Here is a 16,839-nt window from a genome sequence, read left to right as displayed (position 1 = left end):
GGATTTTGAAACTACTGTAAGATTGAAAATCGCCTTATGAAACCTCCCATATTTACAACATATGTCAAAATAACACAGGTAATTATAGATCTGTTCCCTTTTTATTCCATGCAAAGTAATGAAGCTGACGACCAGAAATACACGTTGTGTACCCGGGAAGAAGGCGGAGAATGAGGTTGAGAGGGAAAAATAGATCAGCCATGACCAAGTGGCTGAGATGGGCCACCCAACTTTCAAAGGACCTTTGATGAAATTCTACACTATTAATCAGACTCAAAGCTTTGTGGATTCAGAGTAGAGTTAAGTAACTTGCTGAAGGGACGGTAACCATGAGTACTTACCTATTCTGTTGGAGTGACGAGGGGTTTTGGTTTCCAAGAAGAATGTCATCAGGGCATTGCTGGGGCCATTACTGTTCTAAACTATGCAAATAACCTGCATTCAGAAACTGGGTGGTTAGAATGACAGATAATACAAAATCTGGAGAGGCCGTGAGGATTGGAGAAGCCACAGACAAAAAATGAGTTAGACAAGTTAATGAGAGTGAATCAATGGTGGGGGATGGAGGTGGGGTGGGGAATTATAGGGGGAAAAAAATGACAGTGCATTTACTTAATGTTAAAATAGCCAGGGATGAAATTGAAAGAGAACGAGTTCATAAAATCTTAGTTGATTCAACACATTCATTAAAAAAGTGAAAAGAAATTGAACTGCACAACCAAAATAGTACATTGAAGATAGACACAAAATACTGGAGTAACTCAGTGGAACAGGCAGCATCTCTGGAGAGAAGGAATGGATGACATTTCGGGTCGAGACCCTTCTTCAGACAGAAGGGTCTGAAGAGTAACTCCAGCATTTTGTGTCTATCTTTGCTGTAAACCAGCATCTGCAGTTCCCACACAAAACAGTACATTCTCAGCTAATAGGGTAATGGCAATTTTATTGTCACCAAATATTGCTTCAATGGTGTCCAAAGTAGAGGAGATATTTTCTAGTTGCAGGTGGTACCTATAAAAGGCTTAGTTCCATTCTCTCGGGTCTGGATATGAGAAATTATTGGTATTGCGGTTGCTTTATTTTGTCACGTGTAGATACAATTTAAAAAGTTTGTTTTGCTTGCTATCTAGTCAAATCATAACATACATGAGTGCAATTAAGCCATAAACAGGTACAAAAAGGAGTGGAAAGAGAAAAATAACCAGAATGCAGAATATATGAAGTGTTACAATTTCAGAGGAGGTATAGATTAAAACATTGCAGCAAGGTTGATTGGGAGATCAGTACTACTACATCCTTAGATTATGAAAGTCCAATTCATCCAATAGCCCAATAATAGTTGGTGAAGCTGTTTATGAATCTGGCACTCCATGCTTTCAAGCTTTTGTATCTTTGGGGATGGGAGAAGAGTGAATGGGTGAAAGAGTGATGGGTGTAAGTGCTCCTGGATTAATTTAGCTGCTTTCCCAAGGCAGAGTAAAGTATAGATGGAGTCGAGGGGGGGGGGGGTCCAGTTTCAATGGTTTGGGCTGCATCCACAACTCTCTGCAAATTCCTGTGGTCTTGGGCAAACCAAATCAAATTGTGATACTATATATCCCGATAGTATGCTTTCTATGGTGCATCTGTACAATTATTGGATTTATTTTACTGCCACAGAAACAAAATATTGGAAGTGGTCCAAAATGAGTTGCCAGTTTACATTTGCTCATTTGCACCATCAGAATCTAATCCTAAGAGTGGTTAGCAGATAGAAGATATTTACGTGTAGCAGAAGATGCCATATTGTTGTGAATCTGAGGAATTCTCTGCCACAGAAGGCAGTGGAGGCCAATTCACTGGATGTTTTCAAGAGAGAGTTAGATTTAGCTCTTCGGGCTAACGGAATCAAGGGATATGGGGAGAAAGCAGAAGCGGGTACTGATTTTGGATGATCAGCCATGATCATATTGAATGGCTGTGCTGGCTCGAAGGGCCGAATGGCCTACACCTGCACCTATTTTCTATGTTTCTATTATTACCTCCTGACAGAGTTGATACATTTGTCTTTCTCTGTATGGAGCAAAGTGGATGTGGATGAAAAGCTGTTGTCCACCTGCAATCATTTTGCATCAGTCTTAAAGTTCATTGTGAATTGGATGCACCCCACATCAAATTCACCGGAAATGCATTGAAAGACATTGCATAGTAAGAGGAAAATCTTCATGTTAAACAAATGTCTAAAACTAAAACAAGAATCCTGCCCAGATTCGTTAGCCTGACTGTCCGATGAGTTTGAATTGCTGTACAATACTAATATTTCAACGTGAGTGACAAGCCAAACACAGAGTGGTTTTGCTTCAATTTTGAAACGTGCCACTAATTCATTTAGTGTATTTGATATTTTCCTTAACCAATTCAGAGTTTCAGTGCTCATAAGTAAATTTTTGATTATTTCCAGTTGATAATACCACACACGCATTCTTCAAATGGTCATTCACTGAGATGCTTAGTTTAGTGAAATGGAAGCAGGAGGCCATGCCAGTATCTACGGCAGGACCTGAGGAATTGCACAGTTCTGCAGCCTTTTGCACAAATTATGGTTCTACACATATTGCAATAAATCAAAGCAGTTGGTTAACATAGCGCACATAGAAAGGAATTAATGACAGTCATATTTGTTCTGTCAACAATGCTGATGCATTAAACCTGAAGCTATCGAGCTGGCAGCTTAACAAGTGGGAAAAATGTTCAAGTGTGTCTAACCTATGTGTTTGAGAAATGACATCTTATACAGTATAGTGACTGTATTGCATTATTTTCTCTGTATTAATATGGTAGTTAGTCTTCTCCTTCAATGCATTTTAAATTACCTGACAATGTTGGGCCAAAAAAGATTTGCTCGAGAAGTCGATTTTCTCGTAAATAACTATTAACAGAGTGGCACTATGGCACAGCTGTTAAACCCACTGCCACCAGACACCCTATCCTGACCTCATGTGTTGTTTGTGTAAAGTTGTGATTTTCTTCCTCTCAATACTTGGTTTCCTCCGGGTGTTCTGATTTCCTCCCACATCCCAAAGACGTGCAGGTTAGGAGATTTATTGGCCACAGTAAATTGTTCCTCGTATGTAGGTGAGTGGTAGAATCTGGGAGGAGTTGAAGAAAGTGTAAGGAGAATACAATTAAATGGGATCATTGAAGGATTAGTGTAAATGGGTGTTTTATGGTCAGCACAGACTTGATGGGCCGTAGGACCTATTTCTACCTGTATCTGTATCTCTATGAATCTGACTCTGTGAGTTGGGATTGTGTCTACCATTGCAGATAGGACTTTATCATGAACGCAGCCTCACATGTGGTTTGGAGTCGGTGCAAGACCTTTGGACTGAGGGTTCTATGAAAAGAGAACTCCTTCTGGCTGACTGTCAGTGACCTGTGGTGTTCCGCAGGGGTCGGTGCTGGGTCCGCCACTTTTCATGTTGTAAATGATTTGGATGATGGAATTGATGGCTTTGTGGCCAAGTTTGCAGGTGATACAAAGATAGGTGGAGGGGCAGGTAGTGTAGAGAAAGCAGGAAGTCTGTAGAAGGACTTGGAATGGGTTGGGAGAATGGGCAAAGAAGTGGCAGATGGAATACTGCGTAGCAAAGTGTGCAGTCATGCACTTTGGTAGTAGGAATAAAGGCATAAACTATTTCTTAATGAGGAGAGGATTCAAAAATCGGAGGAGCAAAGAGACTTTTTTTTAAAAAGTACAAATACTTTATTCCAAAACAAATCAGACATACAAAGTAGTAACGCGATCAAATCAAAAGCTGCCTACATTGGCAGTTTACAAACAAAACAGTTATCCTTCAGGCTTCCTGTCACCTACAGGAGGAACCAAAGAGACTTGGGAGTGCTGGTGCAGGATTAATTTTCCTGCAGGATTAATTTGCAGGTTGAATCAGTGGTAAGGAAGGCAAATGCAATGTTAACATTCATTTCTAGAAGGCTATAAAATTTTAAAAAACAGGGGATATAATGCTGAGGCTTTATAAGACACTGATCAGACCACATTTGAGTATTGTGAGCAGTTTTGGGCCCCATATTTGAGGATGGATGTGCTGGTATTGGAGAGGGTCCAGAGGAGGTTTACGAGAATGATCCCAGGAATGATTGGGTTAATTTATGATGAGCGTTTGACGACTTTGGGCCTGTATTTGCTTGAGTTTAGAAGGACGAGGGGGAGATCTCATAGAAGCTCACCGAATAATGAAAGGCCTGGATAGAGTAGATGTAGAGAGGATGTTTCCACTAGTGGGAGAGTCTAGGACCAGAGGGCACAGCCTCAGAATAAAAGGACTCACCTTCAGAAAGGAGATGAGGAGGAATTTCTTTAGCCAGAGGGTGGTGAATCTGTGCAATTCATTGCCACAGACAGCTGTGGAGGCCAAGTCTTTGGGTATTTTTAAAGCAGAGATTGACAGGTACTTGATTTGAAAGGGTGTCAAGGATTACAGGGAGAAGGCAGGAGAATGGTGTTAAGGGGGAAAGATAGATCAGCCATGATTGAATGGTGTAGATGGGTCAAATAGCCTGATTCTGCTCCTATAATTTATGAGTCGGGATAGCCTCATAAGGCTCGTCTGGCCCTGTTAGGATTTGGTTTAAGAACCCTTTTTGAGAAGGATCTCTGTAAGGAAATGATCATGTAGCACATACACCTGCTACCTCTTTGCTACATGAATTCACGATAGCACATATGAATACTGATTCCTACTTTATAGGGTAATATTAGGTCGGATTGTGTTATTAGGAACATAGCTGATTTAGTAATGTGGGAAATTAACCATTTTCTGAGTGTGACATCAATGATTTCATAGCACTAATGTTTTTGGCACAGTTCATCATCTATTCAAACAATAACAAATCCTCTATCAATACTCCATTCAGCTCTGATTCAAGTGAACCTGAAGTATTAACATTTTTCTCTCCACAAATGGTGCCTAATCCGCTGGAAACATTTTTCAGTCAGCGGAAAGACATTTGTCCAAATATATGTCCGTCTTACCCAGAATACTATATGTAAATGTTCTGCTGTTAGTAATGGTTGCCATTTGCCAGTAACACCACTAGTTCTGGTTACAGGTGTACAACATGCATTACAGCATGAGCATAAATGGAAAAGTAAAGGATGGATCGCTGGAAATTGATACAAAGAACAACCTTGAGACCTTCAGAACTGGAAGTGGCAACGAAGAGGCAGTGGAAGTTCATGATTTTCAAACTGTAAGTCAAACAGTGAGTGAAATTGTCAGAAACGTTTTCAGAGTACCTTTTAAGACTGCAGACATAAATGGATATGGTGGCAACTCATTCATCCACTCACAATTAGATTCAGCTCTGCCTATAAAAACAGATCAATCCACGCCCTTGTCTACCAAAGTAATTCACAAAAAAAAAATAATTCCGGAATGCAAAAATAACTTCTGCTTTCTTTCTTCTCCGCAAATTGCTTAAAAAAAATCTTCTCTCCTTCTCCTCCAATGTCAATTTGAATATGTGCAAAGAGGTTATGGAAATTTTTGTCAGTGGGATTCAAGCTATCAAGTCCTGCCAAACACTGCCACTCCCCTTCCTCACCCTACCCCTTGAACCAAACATTTAATTTTCCCTAATCCTTGTCCCAAATTCACATCTTTAATTGGGGTCTGCATCCCCTTCATGCTCTCTGCCCACTCCCCTGTTCCTCCACTGTATTCCCATTAACTGTTCACCGCCTAACTTTCCTTCTTAGCCCCTTCGTCAGCTGACAGTGCTAATGAATCTCACTATGAGGTATTGCATCCTTCCCTTCCAATCTTCTGTCACCATCCCTCTCCTGAAATTCCAACCCTTGACACTCTATCATTGCAAACTACTGCCCGACATCTACCATTCCTTCCATTTCCAATTTCCTAAAATATGTTATAACTGCCCAAATACACGCTCACCCTTACCCAAAACTCTTGATTTGAATCCCTAGATTCCATTTCTCATCTTACCTCAATGCTTTGATCATTGTCACTAATGATATCCTGAGCAATTTTTCCCTATTTCCCTTTCTCAACTGCGCTACTGCCATGGACATATTGTCCACACCTTCCTCTGACACCTGTCCACTGTCATCCAGTACCCACCATCATCTCTTCTTACCTGTTGCGTAATGGTCAGTGAATCATGAGCAAGGGCTACTCTTTATATCCACACAAACATTGCCTTCAGTAACCATTGGGAATCTTGCCCTTCACCTCTTTCCCATTTCCGTGCTGCCCCTCAGCCACATCGTCCGAAAACATGGTGTCATTTTCCATGTGAGTGACAAAGACACCTGGCTTTGGCTCACCACTTGAGCCCCATTCAACTTCCCGAAAATATCAGGCTGTGTGCCCAACCTCCAATTATGGATAAGAAGAATGAAATATAGTGAAGCCCCGAGTCATTATTTTTGGTTATTTTCAAAACTGCTTGATCTCTCACCCAGATTGTTGGCTGCATTTGACCCTGATTTGGGTTCCAGTCCCCAAGTTTGTATAGTCACAAAGACTCGCTAATTCCATCTCCTTAACGTTGCCTGCTCCACTCCCGACTTCTACTCATCCACTGTTGGACCTTCAGAGTTTGCCTTTGTTACCTGGAGACGACTCTCCCAGCTGGCCTGCCTCATCGACAACTGCTAGCCTGTCATTAGGCCACTGTCACGTTAACCCATAACTCATGTGGTTGGTTAAACCACATTGCTCTTTAAAATCGAAGGTATCACAAAAAGCTGGAGTAACTCAACGGGTCAGGCAGCATCTCAGGAGAGAAAGAATGGGTGACGTTTCGGGTCGAGACCCTTCTTCAGCTCTTTAAAATGATCATCATTGTTTGTGAGCACACTTGTGGTCTGTCCTTTAATTTCTCTGTAATTTCACTAGCTTTGTTGCCATCCACAATATCTCCACTCCTCTGATACTGCCTGATACCATTCCAAAATTTAATTGTTCAGCAATTGGCAGCTTTGCCTTACCCTCCAAAAGCACAACTCTGGAATTTTCTCCCTTTGTCTTCCCCCCTCTCTAACCCCTTTCCTCTTTTAAAGTGCCCTCTAAAACCTACTTCAATAACCTGGCCTTGGGATATCTGCCTTTTCTCTGTGTTTCTGTTTTTATTTTATAGCTGTCTCAGCATTATTTTTTGTTTTGTTAACAATGCTTTTATTGGATATGTTGGGATGATTTTATCACCTTAAAGGTTGTATATGTTTCTAAGTTATTTCTAGTCAAATTAACTCCTCTAGTTTATTAAATATGTATTGATTCATAAAGAATTACAATAACCCATTGTCATCTGAAACTATTTTTATATCTAAGTGTGCATTGAATTTGATTGCGACATATTCAACTTTAAGGAGAAATATCTGCCCCAGGAGAGGGACACATATCGTGGAGAGCCATTCAGTAGCCAGTAGCTGATGAAAGGATTTGAATGGAGCAAAGTAAAACATGCCTGTCCCTCCTGACTCCAAAAATCCAGTTGCATTTCAGTTTCTGTGGTGGTTGTGTTTCCTTTAAGAACTGCAGGAAAGGTTGCTTTTCACCCGTGCCCTTGGGCAGAACGAGTTCTGCCTTTTGCTTCTTGGAAGTTGTATTAGAATCCCACAGCCAACATTGAATTCCATGTTGGATTGTTCCAATAACATTTGAGTCCTCTTTGGGTAAGAGTGCCAGTTGCCAGTTTGAGATCCATACTGTTTAGCCATGGGCAGGCAAAGTTTAGTTTAGGAAAGAACTGCAGATGCTGGTTTAAATCGAAAGTAGACACAAAATGCTGGAGTAACTCAGCGGGTCAGGCAGCATCTCTGGAGAGAAGGAATGGGTCACGTTTCGGCTTGAGACCCTTCTTCAGTCTGAAGAAGAGTCTCGACCCGAAACATCACCATTCCTTCTCTCCAGAGATGCTGCCTGACCCGCTGAGTTACTCCAGCATGTTATGTCTACCAGAGTTTAGTTCAGTTTAGTTTAGTTTAGTTTAGTGTAGTTTAGTTTTATTATTGTTACATGCACGAAAGTACAGTGAAAAGCTTTCGTTTGCATGTTATCCAGTCAAAGGAAAGATTATACATCAGCACAATTAAACCATCCACAGAGCAGTCTGATGACCTTGGGGAAAAAACTATAAATTCACTTGCAACATGACTTCACCAATTTGTATTCTTTTTATTCTATGTAAAATAGCTTCATGTCCTGAATATTTGGGATGTAATACTTTTTTTTAAATGTTAATGAAGTTAAAGGTGCATTTAAAGAGCCAAATAGAATAGGGCTAAAAAAAATATATTTTTTATTGACATAGGGTCTACCATAATCTCACATGTGTTAAAATCATTGACATTTTGTTTTCAAGTGTAGCTAATGCTGTAATGTGGGAAATCAGGACACTGAAATATCCCAATATGCGATTTATTTCACAAAATGCTGGAGTAACTCAGCAGGTCAGGCAGCATCTCAGGAGAGAAGGAATGGGTGACGTTTTGGGCCGAGGCCCTTCTTCAGACTGATGCCAGGGGGGCGGGACAAAGGAAGGATATAGGTGGAGACAGGAAGATAGAGGGAGAACTGGGAAGGTGGAGGGGAAGAGAGGGACAATCTAAATTTGGAGAAGTCAATGTTCATACCACTGGGCTGCAAGCTGCCCAAGCGAAATATGAGGTGCTGTTCCTCCAATTTCCGGTAGGCCTCACTATGGCACTGGAGGAGGCCCATGACAGAAAGGTCAGACTGGGAGTGGGAGGGGGAGTTGAATTGCTCCGTGATGTTCTCCTAATTATCGGTTAATGTGGTATTAGATCTGGGAGATACTGGTCACAAGGCAAGGGGGATCTGCCTTGCTTTTCCCCACACAGTACCATGGGAATGTCTCCATCCACCCGAGAGGACAGGCAGGATCCTAGTTTAACTCATATCCTCAGTGCATCTTAGGTTAGGTGTGCAGGTCTCCCGAGTGGGGCTTGCATACCAAGCTCTAATTCTGAGGCCTATGTAGCGCTACTTACCCATAGCTGCTTATTCCTTGAAAATCTGACAACACATTTGCAGATGTAGCATTTTGTTCCGCTTCTTTCATATCATTCTTACCAGTAATTGTGTAGAGCTGCTGACGTGCATATAGATTATTAACTGCGGGTAATTTCTATTGTGCAGGGAATCACAGGAATCCACTTCGCTGGAGGAGAGAAGTGCTACATCAAAGCACAAGCTAAAGCTCACCTGCTGGATATCGAGAATCTGAAAACAGAAGCAGTTTCATTTGAGCTTGTAGGTGTTAAGTGGATTTCAATTTCTAATGATTTTAGATCTGCAAGACCCAGGTAACAAAATCTTTAAAAGGAGAAAGTGAAACTAGTACTGCCATTTGGAGCATCTTTCAACTGAATGTACGCATAATTTGCAGGCTCCTTAATTTCCCCAGACCTCTTCGCCTTGTCAATCAGTCGAGATGCTGCTTGCTGCAGGGTAAGATTTTCCCCTTGAGTGTGACATTCAGATTCAAAAGGGACGCTGACCTAGTTGTTCACTTACTCTGAAATTCATACACTGGGACCGCCGAGAAAAAGCATCTGAAGTCTACAAACCTCCCGTCCCAGGGGGAAAGCTAGAAATGAAAAGCAAAGCCTGGTGTGCACATTGCATAACTAAACTAAACAGGTTAATCCCCGTGAACAACACAGGCCAGGGGAATGGCTAATGGTTTATAGAGCAGGTTCAGCTCGAGATTCTTTCATTTTAATCATGTTCTTTTTTAAATCAGAACAATTTGCACTTGGCAGGGTAGCAGGGAGTATTATAAATGAGCAACCGCAATGCATTATAGCTTCACCCCTGTCTATTATTAGTAGCCAGAGCCTACCTGGCTAATTAATGCGATTACTGGTATGCAAATTCTATTCATGTGAGACAGAAAGGAGTGGCACCTTAAATAATGTCAGTGGCAAGTCTGAAAATTGACATAATGAGGGCTCAATACATGTACTAATCTCAAGAAAGTGATGTTTAATTAGACTTTAATTTTTGACCAGTCACCTAACACTTTTCAGCTGAGGATTCCAGGGGGAAAAAAATTGCAATTTGAGGGGCTGTGTTCAATTAAGATTTTAATTGAAAATGTAATGTGATTTTTATTAAACTGACAGGTAGTGAAGAACCACGAGTGGGACTTCCTGGCCTGTGGGCTGCGAAAACATGTTAGAGTATGAATGCTGAAATATATCTCAGATAACCTGTAGCTTGCCTAGCATATACCTGATTACTGTACGTGGGCAGTCAGTGTCAATACGGTTTAATGCCTTTACAAGCAGGAAAATTGGCTGCTGATTCCTTCAAATCACTAGGTAGAAAGTACTTCAGTCTGTGATGATGTGGTAAGATAAAGAGCCAAAGCTCTAGAATCATCCTACCACAGCCAGAGAGCAGTGCTGAACTACTATCCACCTCCTTGATGACCCTAACTTTACCTAGCTGGCTTTACCTAGCACTAAACGTTATTCCCTTATCATGTATCTATTCACTGTAAATGGATCGATTGTAATCATGTATTGTCTTTCTGCTGACTGGTTAGCCCGCAACAAAAGCTTTTTCACTGTGCCTCAGTACACGTGACAATAAACTAAACTGAACTAGTTGGGATGAAGCCAATGATGACCACTATTCATATCAAACCATAAGGGGCCGAGCCAAGGATCAAGAAGACTGAAAGAATTTGTGACAAACTGCCCCTTAACCTGAAGAACAGGAGGAACATACAGAAGGTGACATGACTTCCACAACAAAGGCCAAAAAGAATAAAAACTCCATTTAACCAACAGAATAGAAAAGCAAATAAGGGTGAACAGAAACAGCAAGGTGCATCATCAGAAGCATGGAAGAATGATCCATGTTCACTTTGCCTCGAATCCATGGACGTTCAGAGGATTAAAGACATGGATGGGAACGCTGACTTTGGTAAGGGTCCCTCTTGTTGTAAATTCAAGAACACATTGGCAAATTGAAAAATTTGAAAGTGAAACTGTACAACTGCTTAATTCACAGCACGTTTATCACATTATATATTAGTTATGTTGTCACAAAGCTGATTATTAATAAGGCTCTTTCCTCTTTCTACAGATGGGACTGGAGTATTCACTGTCCAATAACATGCTGCATTACAACGTATAACGTACAACATTAGTCAGCTTTAAATCAGATTGAGAGGCCCAAAGAAAAAAATATTTTTGTTAGTTTACAGATATCCAGGTTCTATTGCTCAGACAATACTTAAAAGACAGCAGAAGATTTTACATTTGATCACATACTAACGGGCCCGAAATACACTTCAAACATTCCACCACAATGACCCAAAATGTCACCCAGTCCTTCTCTGCAGAGATGATGCCTGTCCCGCTGAGTTACTCCAGCATTTTGTGTGTATCTTCAGTGTAAAGCAGCATCTGCTGTTCCTTCCTGCCCATAGACAGATATGGCAGACTTATTTTAGCATGCACTATTTTAGCATGCAACGAGGTCTATACACCAATGAGTCAAAGTGAAATTAGACAGACAATTTCAACCTTTTTCTCATTGCAAAGTAGAATTGTCAGTAGAAAAGTAGAAGGGTATGGATTTCAACAGGTCAGTCATATGGAGTCTTGGAGCTTCAGTAGAATTCTGCTCATGGCACATGTAATAAGAGACTGTGAAGATAAAGCAAGGGGAAACAACTGGGCCAAAATACATAAGAAGGGATGTGACTGTTATAAGAGAAGTCATGCACACTTTAGTAACTTCCATGCACAGTCATCCAACAGGTACATGCATACAGCATAGGGACCTGCTCACAACACATGGGAGTAATGTAATGAAATTGCAAGACATTTATTAGGCATAGCAATCACATTTTTAATATGGTTTCCCTGGGAGTGACAATGAATGCACAAAATTGACACTTAGCTATAATTGGCAACAGCAGACAATGACATTCATAAACAGGTATTTCAGAAACAAGCATTTTTCTGTATTTATATATCTGAGCATGTACTTGTGATCTGTAAGTGTCTACATACAAGTTATTTAGATGTCTGAAACTATGTCAGTACAGAAATGTCCCTTATTAAAATGAATGGTGAGGAAACATTCCGAAACCTTTGATGTTGATGCTGGTATCTTCTGCTGGACCACACAGCCATTTCACAGGACAATGTTGCTGAACCCAATGCTGTTGATTACAACAGAATTACAGATGTGCATTTCCTCAACAGCCTCACTTATAGTGTTTTAATCAACTGGTTTATATAATATCCTCAAAATACTCAATCGGTCAGGCAGCATCTGTAGGGGGATACATGATGAGTTAAGATTTCAAAGCAATGACCATTCTTCAGAACTAGGAAATCAACAACATGTTTTAAATTCTAGAGAAGGTAGCAGTTTAATAATTGCCTGGGATCATTTCTTGGACCTCTGTTGTGTGTGATTTATATATGGATGAGAATGTCAGTGGGTTGATCAGTGAGTTTGCAGACGGCACAAACTTTGGCAGTGTTATGGATTGTGAAGAAGGTTGTCAAAGGGTACAACACAATAAAGACTAGTTTGAAATACAGCAGAGAGCTGGCAGTTGGAGTCTAATCTGGACAAGTGTGAGATGTTGTACATTGGGAGGTCAAATGCAAGAGGAAAGTGTACTGTAAATGGCAGGAGCATTTAACCTCAGGGGAATCTGAAAATGGCAACGCAAGTAGATAGTGGGAAAGAAGATATAAGATATACCTGCCTTTGTCTGCCAAGGCATTGAGCACAAGAGTCAGGAAGCCATGTTGCAGCTGTAGAGGTCTTTGGTTGGGCCACATTTAAAACATTGCGGCAGTTTTGGTCACTGAAGGAAGCAAAGGCTTTGGAGAGGTGGCAAAAGAGGTTCACCAGAACCATGTTTCGTGCATCAGAGACTATTAGCTGCAAGGAGGCATTGGACAAACTTGAATTGTTTTCTATGGTGCATTTGGAGGCTCAGAAACAGTCTAATAGAAATAGATACAATTATGGGAGGCACAGGTATGTTAGTTAACTATAGTCTTTGTCCCGCATCATGGATTTAGGGTGAGATGGGAAATTTTAAAGGAGATTTGTGAGACATGTTTTTACTCAGAGAGCGGAACATGGTGCCAGGAGAGAAGATATGATAGCAATGTTTAAGAGGAATTTAGAGTGGTGCATGAATAGGTAGTGGATGGAGGGAAATGAACCATGTGCATGCAGGTGGGATTAGTTTAAATTAACCCCAGAGCCAACACAGTCATAGTAGGCTGTAGGGCCTGTTCCTGTGCTGTACAGTTTTATGTTTTTGCACAAAACTGCCATAGAAAAGCTACTTTATTACATCTTCCATGGACCAAGTGACCTCACAATTAACAGAATTATTAGTTAGAAAATATACTAAAATAATCTATTTGTTTCTAGTTTTCTCGCCCATGTTGACTGGTGCAGAGATATAGTTTCAGAGTTCTAATCATTCATCATCAGATAATTCAATGAAGAATCCATTAATCATGGGTGCATCCTGAGTGAATCTTGCTCAACTGGCAAGCCTTCTCTATCCTTGACAATCAGAAAACCCAACTTATTTGGAAAAGCACAGATCTGAGAGCTGTATTTGCAGTGAAGTAAATCAATGGCTCCAAATACCTTAATCATTGAGGTGTTAAGGAACTGATGGATTAAGAGGAGTGCTGAAGAAACGCATAGTTCAGGGGAATTAGATGAAAGGAAAGATCAGAAATCTAGGAGATATATTTGAGAGACATGAGCCAAGAAAAAAATAAGTATTAAAAATGCTGTTTTAGAACAGCAAAAGTTTTCAAAAATATAAAGACTTTTGAAAGTGCCTTTCCAAGACTTTGTGTCAATACTACAGACAACTTGGACCAAAGGAAAAGATTGTACTTCAGTAAAAAAGATAATATATTTATATTGACTTGTTAGCATGGAACACAAAAACAAAGATGGCCCTTTCATGTGTGTTTCCCTTTTATGTATTGAATTTCCACTCCCCTGACATCAGTCTGAAGAAGGGTCTCGACCCGAAAGGTCACCCATCCCTTCTATTCAGAGATGCTGCCTGTCCTGCTGAGTTACTCCAGCAATTTGTGCCTACCTTTGATTTAAACCAGCATCTGCAGTTCTTTCCTACACATGTATTCAATTCTAGTGACTTGAAATTTAGACAAACTTAAAGGTGGAATCTGACTCACTGGCGTATCTGAACGGCAAGCGCCAATCATGGCGCATGGCGTCAGTCATCACGCCACCACTTTCTGAAAGTAAAAACGTGATGTACGGAGGGTCCAGATGTCCATTCCTCTTTGAAATAGGAAGGACAGAACTCACTGCAAAGGCAGCTCATTGGTTTATATGGAGCTTCTTGCCACTAGTGTCTTGGACCTCAAATTTAGCTGTTTCACTTTTCCTTCAACGTATTCAGAAGCTAAGGCGAGGCATATTATTCAACACAACACATGGGCAGCACGGTGGTGCAGCAGTAGAGTTGCTGCCTTACAGTGCTTGCAGCGCCAGAGACCCGGGTTTGATCCCGACCACGGGTGCTGTCTGTACGGAGTTTGTACCTTCTCCCCTTGACCGCGTGGGTTTTCTTCAAGATCTTCGGTTTCCTTCCACACTCCAACGATGTACAGGTTTGTAGGTTACTTGGCTTGGTGTATATGCAAATTGTCCCTAGTGCGCGTAGATAGTGTTAATGTGTGGGGATCACTGGTTAGTGCGGACTCAGGTGGGCCAAAGGGCCTGTTTCTGCGTTGTATCACTAAACTAAAATAAAATAAACATGGAGTTTGCACAAAGTCAGTGTTGTTATTTACTCTTGTTGTGGTGTTGTAAAAGAGCAAATGGCTCGAGCTACCCAGACTCACCACTGAAGCAGCCCAATTAAGGCACAATAGTCTAGAAATGTTTCTGCATAGCATTGGTTCTCTCTGTATTACAGGTTCCATTTAAAATTCAAAACAGGTCATTAACTGGGATTGGCAGACACAGAAATGCAAATTGTGCAGTGGATAGTTGTACCTTGTCCCTCTGTGGATTTAATGTGCTTACTGACCGAAGGAGACAGGTGCAAGGCAATGACATTCAGTGCCACGCAGTTCCAGGGTCATTGCTGCCACAAGTAAAAGTTAAACATGCTTCAGAAACCACATGCGCTGTCACTATCGAGCAGAACTGAGTATGATGAAAGAGTGGGTGAGTGTAAATTAAGGTCATAAGCTCATAAGTGATAGAATTAGGCCAATAGGCTCATCAAATCTACTCCACCATTCAATCATGGCTGATCTATTTCTCCCTCCTAACCCCATTCTCCTGCCATCTCCCCATAACCTCTGACACCTGTACTAATCAAGCATCTATCTATCTCTGCCTTTAAAATGTCCACTGACGGCCTCCACAGCCTTCTGCAGCAAAGAATTCCACAGATTCACCACCCTCTGACTAAATAAATTTCTCCTCATCTTCCTAAAAGAACATCCTTTAATTAAGGGACCTGTCTTAATCTGGGGCTGTGTCAGGGAATTTGTCAAGCAGAAGACCTTGAATCTTCAGTAATGGATCAGACGTCTTCAGTGTTGTGGTTGAGGGGCTGTCTTTGAGGGGGAGACTGGTTATTTTGCCCTAGGTGCTCATCCCTGACATTGCAGTGTCCCCTTGTGCTTTGGGATCCAGCCTCTGATCCACTATTGAGGGAAAAGCAGTCTCAAAACAGGCATACGACTCGGGGTATTGGTTCCCACAAATATCCTTTGCTTTAAGAGCTCCCACAATTGTTAAGTTTGGTCTTTTCTTTCTCTTACAAGTTGTAGAAGTTCTTCAGTGTTTTCAGGATTCAGATCTTGTTGCTTGATGGGTAAAGATTCATGTTACAGGGGAGACTTGTACTGTAGCTACCAAGTTCTTTAAGACACCAACCTCAGTACTGTACAGTGTTAGTGTGAAAAATGTAGGTGCTCCAATTAGAGCTCATTGATAGATGCTGGTAATGTTAAGTCGTTTCTGGGAGCTACATACAAGAATTGACAGCATTGTCCCTGCTTTCGTGGTGAACCTTATCCTGAAAGTACTGATCTTCTTCCATTAAAAAATGAGGCTCTCACTAGGATTTCCTCTTTATCCCGCAGCTCCCCCTCTCCCCATTCATAACAAGGATAGAGCCCCCCTTGTTCTCACGTTCCATCCCATCAGCCATCGTATACAAGAAATTATCCTCCAACATTTCCACCACCTCCAACGGGATCCCACTACTGGCCACATCTTCCCATCTCCATCCCTTTCCGCTTTCCGCAGAGACCGTTCCCTCCATAACTCCCTGGTCCACTCATTCTTTCCCACCCAAACCACCCCTTCCCCGGGCACTTTCCCCTGCAACCTGTCCCTTTACCTAACCCCTTGACTCCATCCAAGGACCCTAACAGTCTTTCCAGGTGAGGCAGAGGTTCACCTGCACCTCCTCCAACCTCATCTATTGCATCAGCTGTTCCAGATGTCAACTTCGCTACATCAGCAAGACCAAGCGCAGGCTCAGCGATCGTTTTGTTCAACACCTTCGCTCAATCTGCCTTAACCAACCTGATCTCCCGGTGGCTCAGCATTTCAACCCCCCCTCCCATTCCCAATCTGACCTTTCTGTCCTGGGCCTCCTCCATTGTTATAGTGAGGCCCAGCGCAAATTGGAGGAACAGCATCTCATATTTTGTTTGGGCAGTTTGCACCCCAGCGGTATGAACATTGACTTCTCTAACTTCAGATAGTTCCTCTGTCC

At 41.5% G+C, this 16,839-nt stretch overlaps 1 protein-coding gene across 1 annotated transcript in view; it reads left to right on the top strand.

The window, feature by feature from the left end:
* cnmd (chondromodulin) overlaps nt 1-16,839 on the top strand; it is a 47,563-nt gene that overhangs the window by 8,881 nt on the left and 21,843 nt on the right. Inside the window, exons 3-4 of the mRNA XM_078403146.1 lie at nt 5,113-5,253; nt 9,189-9,302. Coding sequence (XP_078259272.1) covers nt 5,113-5,253; nt 9,189-9,302 — 255 coding nt within the window. The remainder of the gene's footprint in view (nt 1-5,112; nt 5,254-9,188; nt 9,303-16,839) is intronic.

The sequence above is a fragment of the Rhinoraja longicauda genome, chromosome 7, assembly GCF_053455715.1.
Source record: "Rhinoraja longicauda isolate Sanriku21f chromosome 7, sRhiLon1.1, whole genome shotgun sequence".
In the NCBI taxonomy this organism is placed as follows: domain Eukaryota; kingdom Metazoa; phylum Chordata; class Chondrichthyes; order Rajiformes; family Arhynchobatidae; genus Rhinoraja; species Rhinoraja longicauda.
This window is presented reverse-complemented; position numbering and strand designations above follow the sequence as displayed.